The sequence below is a fragment of the Hylobates moloch genome, unplaced genomic scaffold (assembly GCF_009828535.3).
Source record: "Hylobates moloch isolate HMO894 unplaced genomic scaffold, HMol_V3 SCAFFOLD_16, whole genome shotgun sequence".
Taxonomy (NCBI): domain Eukaryota; kingdom Metazoa; phylum Chordata; class Mammalia; order Primates; family Hylobatidae; genus Hylobates; species Hylobates moloch.
Genome location: NW_026652291.1, coordinates 69,507,960 through 69,530,808, shown reverse-complemented (window position 1 = coordinate 69,530,808; position 22,849 = coordinate 69,507,960). Strand labels below are relative to the sequence as shown.

General features: G+C 38.4%; 1 protein-coding gene across 3 annotated transcripts in view; it reads right to left on the bottom strand.

Annotated features, from left to right (window-relative positions):
* The window catches only part of AKAP6 (A-kinase anchoring protein 6), a 621,223-nt gene that overhangs the window by 138,620 nt on the left and 459,754 nt on the right, over nt 1-22,849 (bottom strand). For all 3 annotated transcript variants that reach the window (XM_032179906.2, XM_058429369.1, XM_032179908.2), the window contains exon 9: nt 13,404-13,552. In XM_032179906.2, the coding sequence (XP_032035797.1) occupies nt 13,404-13,552 (149 nt within the window). The remainder of the gene's footprint in view (nt 1-13,403; nt 13,553-22,849) is intronic.

Genomic DNA, 22,849 nt, shown 5'->3' with positions numbered 1-22,849 from the left:
TAACAGTGGCAAATCAAAGCCAGGCACAGTGGCTCACACCTGTAATCCCAGCACTTTGGGAGGCCCAGGCAAATAGATCACCTGAGGTCAGGAGTTTGAGACTAGCCTGGCCAACATGGCGAAACTCCGTCTCTACTAAAAATACAAAAATTAGCCAGGCGTGGTGGCACATGCTTGTAGACCCAGCTACTTGGGAGGCTGAGGCAGGCGAATTGCTTGAACCCAGGAGGCAGAGCTTGCAGTGAGCTGAGATCATGCCATTGTACTCCAGCCTGGGTGACAGAGCAAGACTCTGTCTCAAAAAAAAAACAGTGGCAAATCGGAAATAAATTATTGAATTTCTTTGTAGGTGCTTTTGAAAGATTCTGAAATGACCACAATTTAATGTCCCCATTATTACAGGAAACTTCTTAGGTAAGGAAAGAGTTTACTTTCTTACATTTATATTACCTGCAAAGATGTGTTTTTTGAGTGATTTTATAAAAGACAATGTGCTCCAGGAAAAGTTCCAGCTACTCCACAGGAAAACAGAAAAGATCATGAACAAATGAATCTATCAAGGGTAGGGCAGAACTAGTTAACAGTTCTATATTGCCTTGGAGAATATGCTGATTCTATCAGCTGAATTCAGAACCAGGATCTTCTCTTGAATTTCTCGTGACAACTGCTCTCATCTCTCTCTTTTGAAGGGAGAGAGGTGATTAAAATTGTGGCGAGTAGCTTATAATCTTATAGGAATACAAATATAAGAACTATGAGTCCCTTTTGGAGGGACTTTCCTTATAAAATTTTCTTTGTAATTGCGCTTGGGTTTATGTCAATGCATTCACTCTCATTTGTAATCTCCTAGATGTTAAAAGGCCTGTTAGGGATACCATTTTAATACTCTATGAATATGTTACATTTTCTATGAAAGTGTTATAAAGCAAATTCATATATACTCTATGAAAGCATTATAAAGCAAACATTTAACCAAAATGTATTCTTTTTGATAATTTTTATTTAACTTGCCATACACTTGATCTTAAATGGGTTCACAATAAAGGAGTTGGACATTTTGATGTAGGTAGCTTAATCATGTTACGGGGAGAAAAGTCTTCTAACTTGAAGTCGGTTTTTCTTAGACAAATATAGAATTATAAATGTATTTGTTTTATAGTTTAAGCATCTAAACAGACAAGGCTATAGAGAAATAGATGTGCGAAATTTTTCTTTAGTCTTTATTTTTAAGTTTAGGTTTAAGTACTATGGGTAATTGCTCTAAGTATTTCATAACATCTTGCCCACTATTTTACTTTGCCTTATTTAAGGTTAAAAAAGATTCCAGGGCTTTTATAAGTAAAAAAATACTAACAACCTTATTTAGTATCATTTTTCTGCAGATTTGATGGTAATATATTACTTGTGAGGCCAGTATAGTTTAAGAAATAATCTTTCCTCTAAACCCTGATGGGAGTTATATTTGACTAGCTAAGTGTTTGAATACATAAATACATTCAGCCTTTGGTATTTAAAGTGAGCATCATTAACTCAACATTTCAACTTAAACTTTGCTTAAACGATAAAGTTTCACCCAAGTGAAATCAATGGGAGGTGTGTGTGAATATATGAGATTTCAACTGGACTCACTAAGGAATTTTGATGAAAACAGACAACCAAATTAAGAAATCATCAAAATAGAGCAATTATTGGTTGAAAAAAATAGATAACACTAAAAGTCCTCACAGGTTTTCAACTTAAGGCTGAGTAATTCTGTGTGTGTGTGTGTGTGTGTGTGTATTTTGGGGCACTTAAGAATACATCTTTTGTATGCCTAATGTTAATTCACACTAGGACATCTAAAAACACCAGACTGGTTCCTGAAATACCACCTGTCTATATTGGGAGTTCTATTAAATGATCCAATTTTCCTAGCTTCTTTAGCATATTGATTCCTTCCCCAAATATTCACTAAGTGTTCGCTGTTCACATTATTTGCCTAGGAAAGTTTGCCTCTGGCTTTCAAAAAAGACACGTAAAGGAGTGGTAACAAAATCTTGCAAAAATAAAGTTTAAGTATTTTACTGAAGTAAAATACTAATAATAGATCAGAATTTCCCATCATCCTCTACTCCATGTGTCATATAAGCACAGAAGGGAGATATAATAGTGGTGCCTGTTATATCTCCAATCATAATATCATCAAAGAATAAAATGCAGCTTTCCAGACATGGAATCTGATATGCACAGTTGCATGTAGAATCCCTTTCCACTCTAAACATATTAAAGTGTGGTCACTAATTTACTATTTTGAATGAAAATTCATGAGCGACTTCCTCATGAGAAAAGCAGCCTGCCTTTGCCATTAATAAATAAAAAGGAATATGGAGTTCTTTCTAGCAGTAATTTCCTCAATTTTTATATATACCCACGTACATGTGAACATGTCTAAGAAAAATAAAATCAAGCCTACAAACTTGTTAATAACTGGCCCCACTTTCTCATGGACCATCTGTCCACCAACACCTATTATTGAAATAAAAAGCATAAAGCACCAAGATAATCCATTAAAAATTCTAACCAACTGGATAATCTATAACATTAGAAACATCAGTGTAGATTTCTGGGTGTATTTAGAGGATTCTGTTACACTATCAGGAAGTCAAAGGCTCGTCCAAATTTTTAGATAATATGCTGGACAAAGTTCTATCCAGGGAAACAGAAAACATTCTGAAGAATTTTTAAATCAGTAGTTGGAAGAACAAATGGAAAAATGTACTTCAAAAGACAAAGAGATGATTTTTTTTAAAAGATAAACCGTCCTATGTTATCATTTGTGTGTTAAGAGGGGAATGGATCCAAACCTAATGGCACACTGGTGTGAGTTGGGCAGTTCACCATTTCATAAAAGGATTACCCTACTCTAGGCCTCACTAGTTTTCCAAGATGTAATAGGCAATATATCAACAACCTGTAAATAATTGTCTGTTGCCCAATCCTAACAAAAGCCTGGTAGCACAATTAATATGAAAAGTTACCCTTTATTGAGGCTGACCCTACCCAGAGAGTGCTATGCTTGGACTACAAGATTTTAGTTACTTATAGAACTGTTCTTACTGAATTGTGCTTTGACATCACTTCTGCAGCCTACATCAAAAAACTGCTTTGGGGATTTGACTTCTCTTGTACAGGTGTAGTATCACAGACACACCTGTCTCTGCCTTAAAGAACTACAGGAGAAAGTCCTCTCAGGTCTCAACAGCAAAAGAAGTTGTGCGTTATCTGATACAGATTATTTTTAATCATAGGACACTACGAATTCTCAGATAGATAAAATTTCATTTTATTCTTTGGGTGTGGATAGCCCAGAGCCAAATCATAGCCCTTCTTGAGGACATACATAAGATATACATTTGTTTACTTTCTTACTTTACTTTTTCCTAAATTATTTCAGTCAAACATTTATTCGATTTTACTGTCAGTATTTTTGTAAGTTGACTCAGGTCCTTTGTTGAAGGAGATAGGGAAATGAATAAAGGAACACATTGTAGAGAAAAGAGCTAACCTCAGTATACTAAAATGAAATAAATTAGATTTGTTTTAGGTGCCGTCTCACTGTCCGTGTTGGCAACTTTCTCCTTTTTTCAATGGGCCCCATCAACTCCCCAAAACAGTACAAAAATTGATCATTGTTATCATGAAAGATGTGTGTGTGTGGTGTGTGTGCATGTGTGTGTATATATATATATATATATATACATTTTATATATATATATATATATACATTTTATATATATATCTTCATTAGTTGACTACACTGTTAACTTTGAAGTCATACTTCTCCCAAAAGCATGCTTCTACCTCTCTGGTTTGTCTTTTGTTGGCTCTTGGCATGGATGTCATCAAATTAGTGAAGTCTAGGTCTACAATCAACTTAATGTTATTTCACATTAAAGGGGTGTGATTTCATGACCCAAGTGAATACATTTCTACTGGTAAGACTTTTTTGTTTGTTTTAGTCCAGAAAGACCTATTTCAATACTTACATAGCGGTCAGAATATCATTTATCCAGGAAGTAGCCAGGCACATTTTGCTCCTTTTGACTGAAGCCTACATTGGTTACCTCACTATTTAACAGTTCCAGAGCACAAGGGAAGGAGCAAAAAGGGCCTGAATTGAACACTCATCTTCTATTAGACTGAGGTAAGGCAAGAGTCCAGGGAAGGAAGTAGAAATGCAGGATGGAAATAAGATTTCTTTGGGTTTTCTAGTGATTTAATCTATATGTGAGACTGTTATCAACATTGGCACACATAAGAATAGCACATCGTTTTATGGCTGGTGTGCACCAAAAAGAAAACACTTTATGTAGCAGTGTTCTAAAAACACCCACTGGGCAGAAATTCAAAATGGTCACAGTGTGTGTGTTTGTAAGAGAGAGAGAGAAGAAAAGAGAAAGAGAGAGAGAGAGAGAGATAGTAGGACAGAGCATGAGTATTTTGGCATGCTGCTCAACAGAAAACCAGAAAGATTACCCCATGGCAGGAAATCCAGAGTGATTATATCCCTTCTCTTTGGTTAAAGTCATTTGACATATCTTATTGCTTAATTAATTTAGATAAACAAAGTTGGTCTTTAATCAAGTGATATTTTAAATCGTGATTCATTTGTTTTCTCTTGTCAATATCACTTCTCTTTGGGGATGTTATATTTATATATACTTTCACACCCATCTAGAGGCACTTCTTTTCCTAAAAGAAAATGAACTCATCTTTCCTGCCAAACTTTTAGCCTATAATCCTATTTTAATTTAAAGTTCATTTTATTCAGTCTGTTGTGCTTGGGATTAACCTATATATACTGTTTCTATTTGGGAAGAAAATTAATACTAAACCCTTGTGTGATGAGGGGTGAACTATTCCTGTATTCTCAGACACAAGGCATAAACCTCAACTATATCTCTATCTGTAGACATTGCCCAATTTCATCCACAGCCAGAGGAAGTCAGGCATACAGCCGATGAGACTGAGGTATCTTCTGGAACTTCACCACAGGAGTGGAAGTCCCTAAAAACTCTCTTGGAATCCTTCTAATTCCAGGAAGCAGAGTCGGAAATCACCTCCATGATCTTCTGCTTCAACAGCATCAAACTATTTGTAGTAAACTTCAACACAATCAGATACTCCCCCTACCTAGCTCCTGTCTTATGGCTGAAGTCCTCTCCCTCCCTCTACATATCCCTCTTCTACTTTTTTTATTTATTTTAAAATTTTCATTTTTAATTTTTGTGGGTACATAGGATGTATATATATTTATGGAGTACATGAGCTATTTTGGTACAGGAGTGCAGTAAGTAATAATCACATCATGGAAAATTGGGCATCCATCCTCTCAATATTTAGCGTTTGTGTTACAAACAATCCAATTATACTCTTTATTTTAAAATGTACAATAAAGTTGTTATTGACTATCGCCCCCCTGTTGTGCTATCAAGTACTAGGTCTTATTCATTCTTTGTGTTTTATTTTAACCCATTAACCACCTACACCTCCCTAACTCTGATGCCCTACTACCCTTCCCAGTCTCTAGTAACCATCCTTCTCTGTCTCCGTGATTTCAACTGTTCTGATTTTTAGATCCCAAAAATAAAGTGAGACCATGCAATGTTCCACTTTTTGTGCCTGGCTAATTTCACTTAACATAATGACCTCCAGTTCCATCATGCTGTTGCAAATGACAGAAGTTCATTCTCTTTTATGGCTGAATAGTACCCCATCATGTATAAGCGCTACATTTTCTTTATACATTCATCTGTTGATGGACACTTAAGTTGCTTCCAAAGCTTGGCTATTGCTGCAACAAACATGAGAGTAAAGATATTTCTTCAATATACTGATTTCCTCTCTTTGGGGTATATGCCCAGCAGTGGGATTGCTGGATTTTATGGTAGCCCTATTTTTAGCTTTTTGAGGAACCTCCAAACTGTTCTCCATAGTGCCTGTATGAATTTAGATTCCCACCAAGTGCATGAGGGTTCCCTTTTCTTTATATCCTCGCCAGCATTTGTTATTGCCTGGCTTGAATAAAAGCCATCTGAACTGCACAGACTTTTTTTTTTTTTTTTTTTTTTTGAGACAGAGTCTCGCTCTGTCACCCAGGCTGGAGTGCAGTGGCGCAATCTCGGCTCAATGCAAGCTCCGCCTCCCGGGTTCAGGCCATTCTCCTGCCCCAGCCTCCCGAGTAGCTGAGACTACAGGCGCCCGCCACCATGCCTGGCTAATTTTTTATATTTTTAGTAGAGATGGGGTTTCACCATGTTGGCCAGGACGGTGTCCATCTCCTGACCTCGTGATCTGCCCGCCTTGGCCTCCCAAAGTGCTGGGATTACAGGTGTGTAATCCCACCACACCCCACCAGACCTCTTCTAATGGCTAAAATCTATGCATCAGCTCAGATGTTCCCTCCTCCACTAAGGAGGAGCTCAGATGTTCCCTCCTCCACTAAGCCTTCTTGACCCCTTTCAGCTAGGGTGGATTAGGTAGCCCTTCTCAGTACTCCCATAACACTCTATATCTTAAATTTTCCCCTTTCTTAATTAAGTAATTTATTTTTTGAGACCTGGTTTCACTCTGTCTCCCAGGTTGGAGTGCAGTGGCATTATCAAAGCTCACTGCAGCCTCAACCTCCTGGGCTCAAGCAATCCTCCTGCCTCAACCTCCTAGGTAGCTGGGACCATAGGTGCAAACCACCATGCCCAGCTACTTAAAAATTTTTTTGGTAGGTTTGGTCGGTGGGGGTCTTACTATGTTACCAAGGCTCGTCTTGAACTCCTGGGCTCAAATGATCCTCTTGCTTTGGCTTCCCAAAGTGCTGGGATTATGGGCGTGAGCCACTGTGCCCAGCCCTGCCCATTGTTTTATAAGGATGTATCTAAATGTCTCTCTCTGTCACTACACTGAATACCATGGAGATTAAGTCTTACGTATCTTTTTCATTGCTAGCATCTCATACTACTGCTTGCAACACAGTAGTTGGAAAATAAATATTTTGTTAATGATTTTTCATAGTATTTATTGCATTCTAGATATTTTAGATATTTTCCTATTATTGCATTTCCTTTCTCAAAAAAAAAAAAACATGAAGTACACTAGGATAATGATTCTCATTTTATAGACTGAGATATTATATCTTGGTGAGGTTAAATGTTCCAATCAAGGTTCCATAGCTAAAAAGTAGCAAAGAGCTAACTTGAATTCTATTCTTAATTTTTAATCTGGTTGCTCTCTCTCCTCTTAGGAAGTTAGACTACAGTGAATACATGATTTATCCCTAAAAATAAACATTATTTGTGTAGTTGGAAGCAATCTGAGCAGACTCAATGCAATCTTATATCTAGGATCAGGAGCTTTTACCTATAGCTTAAAGAAAGAAAATAATAGTGAACTGTACTCCTCAATTCTGTCAGTCAAGATTCTACCTGGAATTCTCAATGGTGTCGTCTTTATTTTGTAATTCTTGCATATTACAGCAGGAAATACTCTAACTGAAATAAAAATGTTCTGCTTACCTATAGTTTTAAAATAAGCATTCCTTAAAGACAACGTTATGTTCACCTGGCAGGGAGGGCATAGTTTACTACAAGGTAAATTCTTGGCTCTCTCAGCCTCTGCTACCCCATAGTTACCACACTGTCCTTAATGTTGGCTGAGGGGCCCAAAAGATTTCTGAGCTCCAGTTCTGCTTCCTGGGCTTTTCTACTTGGATGCTTCAGAGACCATGGAAAGACCTCTGTCTCAAATACTCTGCTTTTCCTCCCTCTTATTCTTCCTCTGCATTCCCCTCCTCAGTGAATGCCACATCTGTCTCCTAGAGTGCACAAGTCTGAAATATGGAGGTCCATTCTCAAATAGCCCTTCCTTCAACAACCCCATCTACCCAGTGACCAAGGTTTGTCAATGCAGCTTCCTTCTTTCAGTTTCTATTGCTGTTGTCTTAGCTCAGGGACTATTTCTTATTTGAATGACTGGAATAGCCTCTTATCTGAGCACTGTCTAGCCTAGGCCTAACCAATCTATTCTCCACACAGTTAGCAGATAATTGTTGCAAACTACCAATCTAGTCATGCTGGGCATCCTTCAGTGATTCTGGCTGTTTGCACACACTGCCTCCTCTGTGAGAAACATCCTTGCTGTCATTTCTGACCCTGGGCCATTCTCCATGACACTTCTTCTGGAAAGTTTTCCTGATTTCCATATATCTATCACCTTTTGTGTCCCACTGCCTCTGTGTCCCCAGTGCCTGACACAGCCTGCACTTAATAGGTGCTAAATAAATATTACATGTTAGATGACACCAAAGTCATTTGAATCCAAGTATTCCTGCTTTCTTTCTCTTTGAGCCAATAACTGGGGCATCAGAATGGTTCCTTCTCCCTCACTCTCTTCATCCCGTGGAACACTGAGGCTTACTGATATTTTCTGGCTTCAGTCTCCATCTAGTCTCCACATGCTCCATTAACTGTCAACCTAAAAGCCTTTAATGCCCAAAGCGGTGCTTCTCAAACTTCAGCATTAGATCCGCCTGGGAGGGGCTGGGTGCAGTGGCTCACTCCTGTAATCTCGGCACTTTGGAAAGCTGAGGTGGGCGAATCACTTGAGGTTAGGAGTTTGAGAATAACCTGGGCAACATGACAAAACCCCATCTCTACTAAAAATACAAAAATTGGCCGGGCATGGTGGCGTGCACCTGTAATCCCAGATACTTGAGAGACTGAGGGACAAGAATCGCTTGAAACCAGGAGGCGGAGGCTGCAGTGAGCCAAGATCACGCCACTGCCTGGGCGACAGAGCAAGACTTCGTCTCAAAAAAAAAAAGAAAGAAAGAAAGACAAAAGAAAAGAAAAAAAAAAGAATCACCTGGGATGCTTGTTAAACAAAGATTGCTGGTCTCCACCCCTAGACTTTCTAGTTCAATAGGTCTGAAGTGGGACCTAGAAATGACATTTCTAACAAATTCCTAGGAGACACTGCTGCTGGTGGTCCAGAGACCGTACTTTGAAAGCCACTGAAGCAACGGTTCTCAACTGGTAATGAGCATTAGAACCTAATCACTATCATCTTCTTCTGCCTACTGAATCAAAATTTTCAGTAGGGTTGAGCAGGCTGGCTTTTTTCTGCTTAAAAGCTCCACAGGTCATCCTGATGCACTATCTTGGTTAAGAACCATGAATTCAATGATTAACTTCTGGCTCTGGACTTCATCTTCTTCCAAAGCCTTATTTTTCACACCTCCTCTAACTTCAATCCTCCTCTTCAGTCCTATGAAACAGTAAGCAGTATAACGATTCCAGACCTTTCCTCCCTTTTAGCCCCAGATCAGTTTTATTTATTCATTCATGCATCCATTCATTCATTGGGTACCTAGCACTTGCCAGGCACTGCACCAGATGCAGGAGAGAGTGCAGTGAACATGAGAGATGCAGCCCTGCCTTCGAGAGCTCATCCTGTTTGCACTGCACAGATCAATATCAGCTCCATGCCATACTCTCTTGCTAGACTGTAAATTCAATGAAGGCAGAGACTGTGGTATGTCTTTGTAGGTGCTCAATATGTGTTTTTCAGGTTAAATTGAAAAGCACTTCTGCTGACCTAGGCCTCTTTCAAAAACCATCTCCAGAGCCCTCTCTCTCTGCTGTCTTTCCCGACCTGCTCTAATTCTACTTGACACAGTCAGAATTGAGCTCTGCCTTCAATGAGCCCTCCCCTCTTCCCTACACAGATTTCTAACTTGACACAAAATCCTTTATTCCACGCTGTTTACAGAGATCTGGTTCCTCCTACCAAACTGTGAGCTTCTGAAACGTAGGAACCATTTCATTTCCACCATTTTAATCTCTGCACTTCATAGAGCCTGACATATAGAAGGTACTTTAAAATGTTTGTCAAATTCAGCCTGGGCAACATGGTGAAACCTTGTCCCCACTAAAAGTACAAAAAATTAGCTGGGCATGGTGCCCCACCCCAGTAGTCTCAGTGACTCAGGAGGCTGAGGTGGGAGAATCACCTGAGCCAAGAAGTTGTGGCTGCAGTGAGCCAAGATCATGCCACTGCACTCCAGCCTGGGCAATGGGAATGAGACCCTATCTCAAAAAAAAAAAAAAAAAAAAAAAAAAAAAGTTTGTCAAATTAATGAATGAGTTAATTTTGTTTTGATTTAAACCTGCTCTGCAATGTTTTGCCCAAACTTCCATGTGGTTTTAATGAACTCTACTTAAGACTTCCATTTCTCCATAGTAGGAAGATACCTTAGCTCAAATTTCATACAGTATGGAATATGCACAACACCAGATTTGGGGGAAAAGCTTATTAACAGTCCAGATAAATCCTTACAGAGAGGGCAAAGAGTGACTTTATAGATTATCTTCTGCATTCTTGACCCAGAGTGCTGAGTCGAGGTCTTAGCTCCACTTTAAACTTTCTATCCTTGCCTCTCAGTTCTCTCCTTCATATAGACTGAAGAAAAGACATGGTTTTTAATCTACACTCAGTTCTGACATCAAGAATGATACTACTTAGCAAGTTAAACTGAATCTTTGAAATTCATTAGAAAAATAAAATCAGATAACCTCTCAATAGGAAAAGGTATCTGAAAAAAGAGATGGTTACACTTGACAAAATATGCAGAAAGTAAGTGTTCTTGATAAACTATGCTCAGAGCATCATGCCATGCACATAGTAGGCCCTCAATGAATATTTATTGGATTAAAAAAAGGCAACTAATAAGTGCTTTCACCTAAATTGAAAAGCACTGACTTTCGCTACTGTTGATAATCACCAGAGACTCACACACCGCAGGTCCCTCCAGGAGCCATGGTTCCACTTTGGGATGCTGGAGCCAGTGCCAAGTGTTCCCCACAGGTGAACAAACTCTGTTACTAGAACTCATACAGCCTCACATATGTTCAGGGAAATCTTCCTACCACATATATTCATAACTGCTAACCACACAATTCATGGTTGTATAATATATAAGCTGTGATATATCACCTTGTTACATACCTTTTTGTCAGGCTAAAGAGGTTATATATTCATTTCTAAAAGTTATTTTGGTTACATAAAACTCTCAGAAACTTAAGATCACCATTCAGTGTAGCAGCTCGGTCTTCCCTGGAGTAGTCTTATTCATTTTTCAACTACATTAGTACATATAATCTTTTTAGCATGCTTGTAGGCATGAGAACGAAATAAAATGATATGAATTGCATCACCAACTTAATTTTCTCTTTAGGGTATTGGATATCTGCATGTGGAATGAAGATCCTTGAAAGCCCGCACCATTCCCACAATTACTTATTGGAAACAACGTTCATTCTATGTAACAAAAAGAATGATTAATGAAGTTTATGTATCATTGGAGCAGATAATTTTACAAAGCTAGTTTCTTAAGGCTTTAGAATTAAGGATTTGACTGTGGGAACAGAGAGTTTTAAGGGCAGGACACCCCAGATAACCTCACCCACATGCATTTCTCAAACAATGCTTTTCTGTATGTAAACAGAAAATAGAAAGGAGTATATGGTTTTTGTCCTTAGTATTAAATAGCTGGCTTTCTTTCAGTGCACTCTTAAATTTCTGCACAATGCACAGCCTTCAGTACCCCAAGGAGCATAAACAAAGGATATCAGGCAAGTTCACCTACTCCCACTTCACAGAACAATGCTTGTTGTTAACTAAGCAATTCCCAGGGCAGATTTATGATTTGTGGAGCCCAGAGTGAGTGCTCAGGTTGGAGCGCTGGAATCTGAGGTCAGAAGCACGTGGTACTGCTCAAACCCCAGGGCTTTTACAAAACATGAAAATGTGACCTAAAGTTTGTGCTTGCATGTACACCAGAGGCTATTTAGGCATTTAGAGAAATTAAAGCACATTAAGGCCTCAAAGCAGTTTATTGTTCATGCTTCAAGATTTAACCTTTTCTTTCTTATTTGCTGCTATGTTTTTCCTCTGGTGAATAAATGATTACTGAATCAAGTAAGATGAATTGACTACATATATAATATGTCTCATGTATTAAAATATACTGATAGAGCAACAAGTTATAGAAGTAGGTAAATGTGAAAACTTGAAAACTCCCTTTTCATTTCCTAAACAGAATTATGACTCTCAATTATGACTCTCAATGACTAAGAATACAGGAGTTATTTCCTAAATTCTTAGACACTGGGTTTTTATAATAAGAAAGAATTTTTCATCAGTGTACTTAATTTATCCCAAAACTTTATATGAAGATTGTAGTTCCAGTCAGAACTATAAGCACTTAAAAAAAAAAAAATGCAAACAAGTGCATGAAAAGGCTTCTTTCCTCTTGTCACTTTAAGAAATATTTTGGCTACAGTTACATCCCACAGGTTTATATAATGTTATTAACATGTAATGTAACTTTGGGGAATAGTTTCTCCTTTGTGTTGTCTGGTACAAGTCTAAAAGTAAAATAGGTCACTGTTTCCATTTTTATGAGCATAACTATTATCAAATTATTAATACTATGAAATAATTCAATTTCATCACTAACCTTTTACTCTCTAAAATCACCTATTAAATACTACAATTGGGCTGGAAAAAAGAAAAAATATATATATACATACTTTTAAAAAATATACATATATACATAGATATACATATATATTTAGCTTTGTAAAATTATCTGCTCAATGATATAAATACACATATATTTAGAAAACATTCACATAATTTTAAAAATCATTTGGAATTATCTAAATATGTGACTTGACTGTTCAATAGTATGAATAGTTAGTATAATATAAATACAGCCATATGTCTCAGGCTGAATGAAATTGTTGATGGGTCACTGAAGGTGTTGGGTCCTTTCACATACCATAGATAATTCAAGAGCTAGTCTATTCCAATTGATTTCATGTGAAGCTAAGTGGCTAGCCCATGGTCTCTAAACAATTATTAAATTTCTACATTATTCCGGAAAATTATGTTCTTCTACGTTTCCAATGTGGTCCTGGTGTTTAAAAGTCCTTAAATAGGCTTTAAAATAAATTGTGAAATCTAAAAAAGAGCAAATACAAGGAAAAAATCTATAAAGAAGACAGATCAATACTAAAGGCACATTGTAGCAGTAGTAGTAGTAGTAGTCACAAAAACACTTATAAAATCACAACGCTGTATTTTAAAAATTAATAATGAGTCAGAAAGTTCTGGGTTAGATGGCAGACGCTGATGAAATCCACAGTCTTCAATTCTGGCACAAATGGAAAAGAACGTAAATGCCTAGTCTACTGAGCTTCTCCTTGTCTGTTAGCTAAAGAGGAAATACCTTCCTAACACCTACCAGTGGAAAATCATTGAAAAAATAGATTAGTGAGAATAAAACAACAAAAAGAATAGTTCCCTACCCATTGCTTCCCACTGAATGAACTTTTGACATATCAGCAAACTCTTCCTTTCGCTTGCTGCTGCTGGTATACTGCTCGCTGTACAGCTTGAGGGACATCTGCTCAACAGCATCACTTTGTGCTTCCAGGTAGCATAGTTGAACCTCAGCCTGGAAAGAGAAACAAAGAGAAATTGCTGTTTTAATCCAGAAGGAATGCATTTCAAGTGAGGTGTAACAATTCAAAGAATGGGAATTCTTCACATCATTATACTGCTCCTTTTCGAGTTGGATTTAATGGGATCAGTTGGGCATATTACAGAATTATATTTTAGACCTGAATCTTATAAGTTCCTCCTTAAAATATGACCTGAATAAATGAACCCTCAGAAGACTCTGTAAATATCACAAAATATCCCTGAGATCATAATACTGCATGATAAGACTTTACATAAAAATTCTGTGAAATTCCTTAATAATATTCTTCCTTATGTTGTCACATATGTAGCACTTATTTTTAAAAAACCCCCCTCCAACCCACACATCTGCATGGACACATATTCTAAATACTTTTCTACTATTTTCCCTATGGAGAATAAAAAAGCCTAGTGTTAATTCCAGTACCTCTTCAATAATCACAATAGACTTTATTACATTTTTTGGTTGTCTGTGTTACTGTCTTAATAATTTTAAAGTAATGCAAATAGTGATTTTGTTTACATGCAGGTTTGAATTGTTAAATCTTTCATACTTAGGGCTCACTGTAGTAAAGGAGAGGTGGTAAGTTCACCACGCTGTTTTCTATCAAACCAAGGCCAAAAGAATGCTGGATAATATTTGGCATGAAACTGTATTGAATAGATGCTTTATTTATTGCAGCTGTTGTGATTCCTGTGGCTTTCAGGTTCCCTAGAACACCAGATGAGACTGAGAATGATATCTTCTCAGGGACATGCTTGGCCGTAGTAAAGGGAAAGGAGCAAAGCTGAGTTCATGTACATTGTAGACCAAAAGACTCTTCTTTTAGTGTGCTTCACTAAATCCAAGCATGTCCATTAACATTTCTGATAAACCTTGAAATCTCTACTTTACAATTTTATTATATATTCTAGGAAGAAGATTTCTGGGTCAGCTGTTGAGTAGTTGCCAGAATTCTATAACACGTAAGAAGAAAAGTTGGGTCAGATGTGACCTTCTACTCTTAGTATCCACAGCTGACCAAGGCCTTTCGCCTGATCTCTAGTTTTACAGCCTCGACTATGGAGAAAAAGTGAATATTATAAAGTGGCAGCTGCTTAAATTCCAAATTAGGACTCTATAAAGGAAATGGGTAGCCTATGAAAAATGAGGTCTTGCAGGCCGGGTGCGGTGACGCATGCGTGCAATCCCAGCACTTTGGGAGGCTGAGGTGGGTGGATCACTTGAGGTCAGGAGTTTGAGACCAGCCTGGCCAACATGGCGAAACCCCGTCTCTACTAAAAATACAAAAATTACCCGGGTGCATGCCTGTAGTCCCAGCTACTTGGGAGGCTGAGGCAGGAGAATCACTTGTACCTGGGAGACGGAAGTTGCAGTGAGCCAAGATTGTATGACTGCACTTCGGCCTGGGCAACAAAGTGAGACACTTTCTCAATTTAAAAAAAAGAAAAGAAAAAAAGAAAAATGAGGTCTCAAACCATTCTAGAATTCCTATGTTGTTGCTTTTTGTAAGTACTTAATTATGAATGCTCTGGTTTGCTGAGAAAGAACTTAAAGAAACACTGTTAAAATAACTATAATTATGGCCGGGCGCGGTGGCTCACGCTTGTAATCCCAGCACTTTGGGAGGCCGAGGCGGGCGGATCACGAGGTCAGGAGATCGAGACCACGGTGAAACCCCGTCTCTACTAAAAATACAAAAAAATTAGCCGGGCGTGGTGGCGGGCGCCTGTAGTCCCAGCTACTCGGAGAGGCTGAGGCAGGAGAATGGCGTGAACCCGGGAGGCGGAGCTTGCAGTGAGCTGAGATTGCGCCACTGCACTCCAGCCTGGGCGACAGAGCGAGATTCTGTCTCAAAAAAAAAAAAAAAAAAAAAAAGCTATAGTTATATAATTGAAGTTTCAGAAATCAGATCAAAACTGCAATCTATTTGTTGGTTCATGTGAACTGTTCTTGCCCAAACTAATTGACTTGAATAAGAAGACACTCAATTGGATTAAGAACTATGTCAAACACTATAAACAAAGGATAATGTTATATGGAGTACATTCAGTTGGGAGTAGGGGGTATGGCTGGTGGCAAGGCACAAAGAAAATGCTAGATCTAGTGATGTTAGTATCTTTATTGATGATGTGGAAGAGGAGGTATGCAGAATGTTAACAGCACATATAGAAGACTGCCAACTAAGAGGTTTGCAAACATCATGCAACCTGAAAGAATAATAACTACTGATGTAATAATATTTTATTTTTAAAAGGATAAAACTAAATGTAAAGAGTCAACAATCAGAAACACAACAGAAAAAATCTTTTAAAAGAACATACAAATTTTTATGAGAAAATGAGATTACAGAGATATTGAGCAATAGTCAAAGAACTTAAGAACAATACTCCTCTCAAATGTCACCCCTTTACTTCCACTGCAAAGCCACAAAGTTTAACGAGTATGATACCCACACTAAGTATTCCACTGACCCAATTAGAATAATGCATTTGTGCCATTAGGTACCAAGGGACATGTTTGATATCTAAAGGTTCCTGTTAGTTTTTAGCCATCCTAAGTCACAAGCTGGACCATGATTCATTGTGGGTAATGACCTCACAAATGTGTGCCACTGGTCACAAAAACAATCCTAACGAGAGAAGTCAACTTCATCTAGACTCAACACCATTACAGAAAAATAATCTGCATTCATTTCTGTGATTCTCAGCCACTTCTGTGTACAAAGAGATAAACTTCACATATGACAGGGATATGTGAAAAGAGATTCAGAGAACAAAGCTGAGAGCAACTCGAAAAATAATTAGTCACCTTACAAAATGATTGAAATGTCATAATCTATGACTTTTACTACATAATATCTCACAAGCATTTGACAAAGGAAACTTCCCTGCACTAACAAGGAGATGAATTAGGTGGCCCAGGTCTTTCTTATCCACCTCTATTTCTATTTCTGTTTTCGGTGATTCATTCCCAAATGAGATGATAAAAATAGAACCAAAGTAGTTCCTCCTGCTAAGGTTGAATGGCTTTGCCAGTCTAATTCTCTCTGCAGACTATCTTAACTTTTTCTCATACTATATTTTAGTCCAAAGATAAATTTTTAAGAGAAAGAGTTGAAGAAAATTTAGTTCTTTAAAAACAGTAACAATCTCAGGTTAAAAAAAATTATTAGCATCTATAACAATGGATACTTTCAAAAGTGACTATATTTTACAAATGGAAACTTAGCATGATTAAATAATATTTAAGATGCACAATCAAAATACTTTGGCAACTTACTCATTAAATAGGGGGCTGGGGAAGAAGACTTGGTGATGGAATCCCCTCTTCCCTTCTAGGTCACTAAAAGACCCATGATGCCATCAATAGGAGTAGGAATATAGGAAGAGCAATTCAAGTGGATGGGAGAAATCGGCTGGATTTATTTGAGTCTATTAATTTAAGGTACTGGTGGGATGCTCAGAATGAGATATTCAGCAAGCAGGTAGAAATATTAGTATTGAAATACAAACCTACAGGCAACGGTTGCCATTAGGAGATGAAGTGTGAATGCCATGGGAGAGAGCTGACAATGAGAAGAGAAAAAAGATCAGTTTTCACTTACTGTAGTCTAGGCCTTCATTACCACTGGCTCACCCAATGTAATGGATTATCAGTCATTCTCCCTCCCAAAATTCATTTTATTTATTGTTCAATGATCTTTTTGAATCACAGTTGAGATCACTGGTGTGTTGTTGTTTGTGGGCTTGATTCTGCAAATATCTTCTAACATGTATCTCCCTTCGCTCATTCCTAGACCTCTAATCTCTTCTCCTATAGTGGCCAAAGTAGTCTTTATAAAACATGAGCTGGTTTTAGGCTGCATTCAGACCTGAAAAACAAAATTCTCCCCATGGCCTAGGATATTTGGTTCCTGCTGACCTTAGGCCACGTTTCCTACCAGTCTCCCTCTTGGTCACCATGCCCCTGTCATCCTTGCCTTATTTCAACACTTTAAACATTCTAGTTCTTTAAACAGCCTTTTCTTGCCTCAGGACCTTTGCACGTATTGTTCCCTTTCACTGGAACACTGTCTTGCTAATGTCTTCTCATCTTTCCAGCTCTCAGCTGACATTCTACTTCTCAGAGAGGCCTTGCCTAACTTATCAAAAGTAGATCCACTCTATTTTTCCTCTATTTCAGATCCAGATTAATTTCCTTCATAACACATATCAAAATTTAAAATTCCTGCATTTGCTGGTTTACATTTTTTTCTGTCTCTTTTTCTAGACCCCAAACTCCATAAAGGATTGTTTCTGTCTCCTTTGCCATTTTGCATTCCCAGTACCCTGGCAATATCTGGAACATGACAGAGGCTCAGTAAATAATTGCTCAGTGGATGAGTTGTACATTCTTGCATTCATCCATTTATTATTATTATTATTATTATTTTGAGATGGAGTCTCACCCTATTGCCCAAGCTGGAGTGCAGTGGCACGATCTTGGCTCACTGCAACCTCCACCTCCCAGGTTCAAGCGAATCTCCTACCTCAGCCTCCCAAGTAGCTGGGATTACAGGTGCCTGCTGCCACGCCCAGCTAATTTTTGTATTTTTAGTAGAGATGGGGTTCCACCAGGTTGGCCAGGCTGGTCTTGAACTCCTGGGCTCAGATGATCCGCCTGCCTCAGCCTCCCAAAGTGCTGGGATTACAGGCATGAGCCACCACACCCGGCCGCATTCATCCATTTATTACTCATATGTTTACTGAGACTTTCTCACATCTCAAGAACTGTACTAAGAACTGTGGGAACAAGGAAGAAGAAAACTTAGTTACTTCTCCTGAGGCACCGCAGTGTGGTAGAAGAGAGAGCCATGCCAACAGATAACTACAAGTGTCCAAGTGAAATTATTGTAGGGAAGGATGAGAAATAAAAATTATTGTTTGAAGGTGGGGGTTGGGGGTAGGGAGCAAAGGCTTGATAGAAGTGGCATTGGAGCCAAAACTGAGATAATGGGTCTGACCTTGTCAGGTGAAGAAACATAGATATCTTCATAGACAGAGTAACTCACTTGTTCAGGGGCACAGAGTTGTGAAAGGATGTGGCATGTTCAGAGAATGGTGGCTGGAGCTTTGGGGCATTTGGATTTAGAGGCTAAAGTGGATAGATGATGGAGGATGCCAAGTTAGAAAATTTGTACACTATCTTGGCCACAATGAAGTGCCAGTGGAAGCTACTGTCATTTCTGTGATGGCCTTAATCTTCCTCTATCTCTCTTTTTCTGTCATGACAAGATAGTCGCCTACTGGATTAGTCCAAATATGCTGGTATAGCTCCTACTGGCTGGTGTACTTGGAGAAAGTTGCATCGAGAAGTTGAATCAGCAGTTCCTATCAGGCTGGATGCCCACCATACCAAATAGTGGGAATGCCTAACAGATTCTAGTAACTAGTACCTCTGGTAAACTTTTAACATGATATTATGGACTGAATTATGTCCCCTCACCCCCAAATTCCTATGTTGAAGCCCTAACCCCCAATGTGACTATATTTGGAGACAGAATCTTTAAGAAGGCAATAAAGGTTAAATGAGGTCACAAGGGTGGGGTCCCAATCCAATAGGATCGGTGTCCTTATAAGAAGAGGAAGAGATATCAGAAGTGTGCATGCACAGAGGAACAGCCATATGAGAACACAGCAAGAAGGCAGCCATCTGAGAGCCAAGGAGAGAGGCTTCATCTGAAATCAAACCTGCAGACACCTTGATCTGGGACTTCCAGCCTCCAGAACTGTGAGAAATAATTTCTGCTGTTTAGCCACCCAGTCTGTGGTATTTTGTTACGGCAGCCTAATCATGTTAGAAATGCTGCCTTCTCATCTGAGATTTAATACAATTGCTTTGCTACTTATCAATAATAGCATGTTTCCCCCCTTTATTTTGTATGCATTTAGCACCTAAATCACTAGAGATACTCCTTTTCAAATTCAGACTACAAATTAATAATTAATAATTTAATAAGGACACAAAATGCAGTTTGCTAAAATATTTTATGGAAATTTGGCTTGGTATGTGGTGACCCAAATTCAACGCCTGGATCATTACTCAGTCATATACTTCCCTCTGATCTTGTGTGTGTAACTAATAATAAAATAGTGTATAACACATTTGGGGGAGGAAATTTCAGTCAATCTAATCATCTCGAAAGATTAAACACATAAGCACTTTTATAATCACATATAGATCAAATGCTTTATCTTTGTCCTAAAAAGCAATTTTTAGTTTGCCTTTTGCTAATTTGACTGATTTATCACTTCATGTCCCAGAATTCTTTGTTGGGTTAAGCATCCTGAAAATATTAAAATCAATTTTACTTTTTCTTAACTCATACCATTGTAGATCTCCCTGTTCACTCATACTAGACTTCGTAGTTCTCACCACATCTACTACTGCCTATCTGCATCTGGGTCCACGTCCTCTGCTATTCCTTCTGTTTCTACAGAAGCTGTCCATATTTCTAAGGCTAATCCCTTGCATTTTGGTACCAGACTTCCCTGACCTACACAAAGATGATCACCCCCCCAAATTGCCTTTCTTTCCTGCATCAAGTTTTTTCTTCTCTACTGTATTATTCCTATTGCACATTAGCCCAAAAAATGCTCTTGTTTTTCCAATGGTAAAAAAAAAAAATGCAAAGAGAAAAAGAAAAATAATCCATTGCCACCAATCTATCTTCTAGTCATTTTTCCACTTCTCGGTTCTCCATTATAGCAAAACCATTTTTACTCGAATTGTTTATACTTGCTGTTTACAACATACCTCCTCTTTCTCTCTTGAACACACTCCAGTCAGATTTTAGTCCACATTCCTCATGCAGTGGTCAGTCCTCGGTCCTCAACCTAGTCTAGCCTGCTTCAGCGGGGCTGGTGGGTGTGCTCTCGGGGCATTTGCTTCTGTTTGCATGACAGCTCAGTCCCTCAAGTCTATCAAGTCTTTGCTGAAATATCCTCTTGCATCCAAGTCGTCCCTGACCTGCTACTTAAAACTACAACTCACCCCCACCCCTAGAAATCCCTATCCTCCTTCCTACATACTTATCACTTGTAGCTGAACATGCTACTTTTTTTATATTGTCCATCTTCCCTCAGTGAATTGAAAGCTCCATGAGGACAGGAGGTTTTGTTTATGTGTTTACTGCTTTATCCCTAGCACCCAGCACAGCATATGTGATAAGACACTCAATACAAATTGAATAAATTTTACCGAGTTTGAACATCTACAATGATTTCAAATGTACAAAGAAATAAAACAGATAGTTTGAAGGCTGAAGCCTCAGCTTCATTTTAAAAATTGTTGGCTTTATTCTCCCTTAAGAAGGAGACTTTTTTCTTTGACAGAAAATAAAATAATTGAAATATAGAACTTGTTTACTATTCTTCCTAGGAAAAAAAAGAAGAAGAAAAAAAAGCTTCTTTAATTCACGAGCCATTTGGGCTTTTGGAGGAGACACCAACAGTGGCAGAGTTTGTATTTGGAAGAGTCCACACTAGCTCAAGATCACAGGGATCCTTCAATATTATGGGAGGAAACTCTACTTTTTTGGTAATAATTTTGTTACTTGGGGACATTTCCCTTCTTTTACTACACAATCTTTTTTACCTTCAATGCAGTATATCTAAGCACCTGTCTTTTCCTTTGCTTCCTTACAAAAATAGTAACTATGTTTCCCTTCTTTCCTCCTAATAGTATCCCCTTTAGCCACTAGTCCAGAATGCTTCCTTCTTCTGGAAAGACCTTCAGGTCTCAAGACCCTCATGGACCCTGCCAAGGACTTCCAGGGTTGATTAGAATCTACGCTTGGTGATATGGTTTGGCTGTGTCCCCACCCAAATCTCATCTTGAATTGTAGTTCCCATAATCCCCATGTGTCATGGGAGGGACCCAGTGGGACGTAATTTAATCCTGGGGGCAGTTACCCTCCTGCTATTCTTGTGATAGTTTTCATGAGATCTGATGGTTTTATAAGGGGCTTTTTTTTTTTTTTTTCGACACAGTCTCACTCTGTCACTCAGGCCGCTGTACAGCGGCAAGATCTTGGCTCACTGCAACCTCTGCCTCCTGGGATCAAGCGATTCTCCTGCCTCAGCCTCCCCAGTAGCTGGGATTACAGGCACCCGCCACCACACCCAGCTAAGTTTTGTATTTTTAATAGAGACAGGATTTCACCATGTTGGCCAGGCTGGTCTCAAACTCCAGACCTCAAGTGATCTGCCCACCTCAGCCTCTCAAATTGCTGGGATTACAGGGGTGAGCCACCACGCTCACCTCCGTTTCCCCCTTTTGCTTGGCACTTCTTCTTGCTGCCGCCATGTGAAGAAGGATGTGTTTACTTTACTTTCTGCCATGATTGTAAGTTTCCTGAGGCCTCCCCAGCCATGCAGAACTGTGAGTCAATTAAACCTCTTTCTTTCATAAATTATTCAGTCTTGGGTATGTCTATTAGCAGCGTGAGAATGGATGAATACACTTGGAAATATCTACTCTTTTGTTTGGCAGAGTGCCCATACTCATTCCAGGATTTAGAATTATTACCTTTCCACTGCTTTTTTCTAAGATCATGTTTATTTTGTGTGTTTCTGCTTTTGCTGTCATTGTTGGTGGTTCATAATTTCCTAAAATAACTCACCTTATTCTAAGTGCACTTCCTTTGTCCAGAAACAAACTCTCCACAGGCATTTATTCACATACCATGATTAGCTACATTCTGGCTAAATACAAATAACATTTGGTATTACAATGAATGAGAATCTCATGTTGTTCTTCTAGTCCTGCACGGATGCCAAAGCTTCCTTCTACAGAATCAGAGCAGGGAGTCATAGGACTAAAGGAGCAATGTAATTATTTGGAGTAAAGTTGATTCAGGCCCTTCATTTACTCATTCAACAAATACATCTTGAGTGCCTCTTAGGGGTAAGACATTGTGCATGATACAAACAAATCTGGATCAGACACAGTATCAATCCTCAGGGAATGTATAATCTAGAATCACAGAAAAACTATACTACATAATAGTAGCTCAAATATTCATTCAAGGGTAAGACCAATATTATACTTCAAAGACATTGCCAAAGAAACACTTACTAAGTTTGTTGAATGTTATTTTAATTATTGTATAAGACAGTTATAAAAGTATTAAAAAATGTAAATATCTTTTCTTATCAAAAATTAGGTATATATCAAAAATTTAATAATATCAAAGCTATTTCAATATTATTACTCAGCAAAGACCAC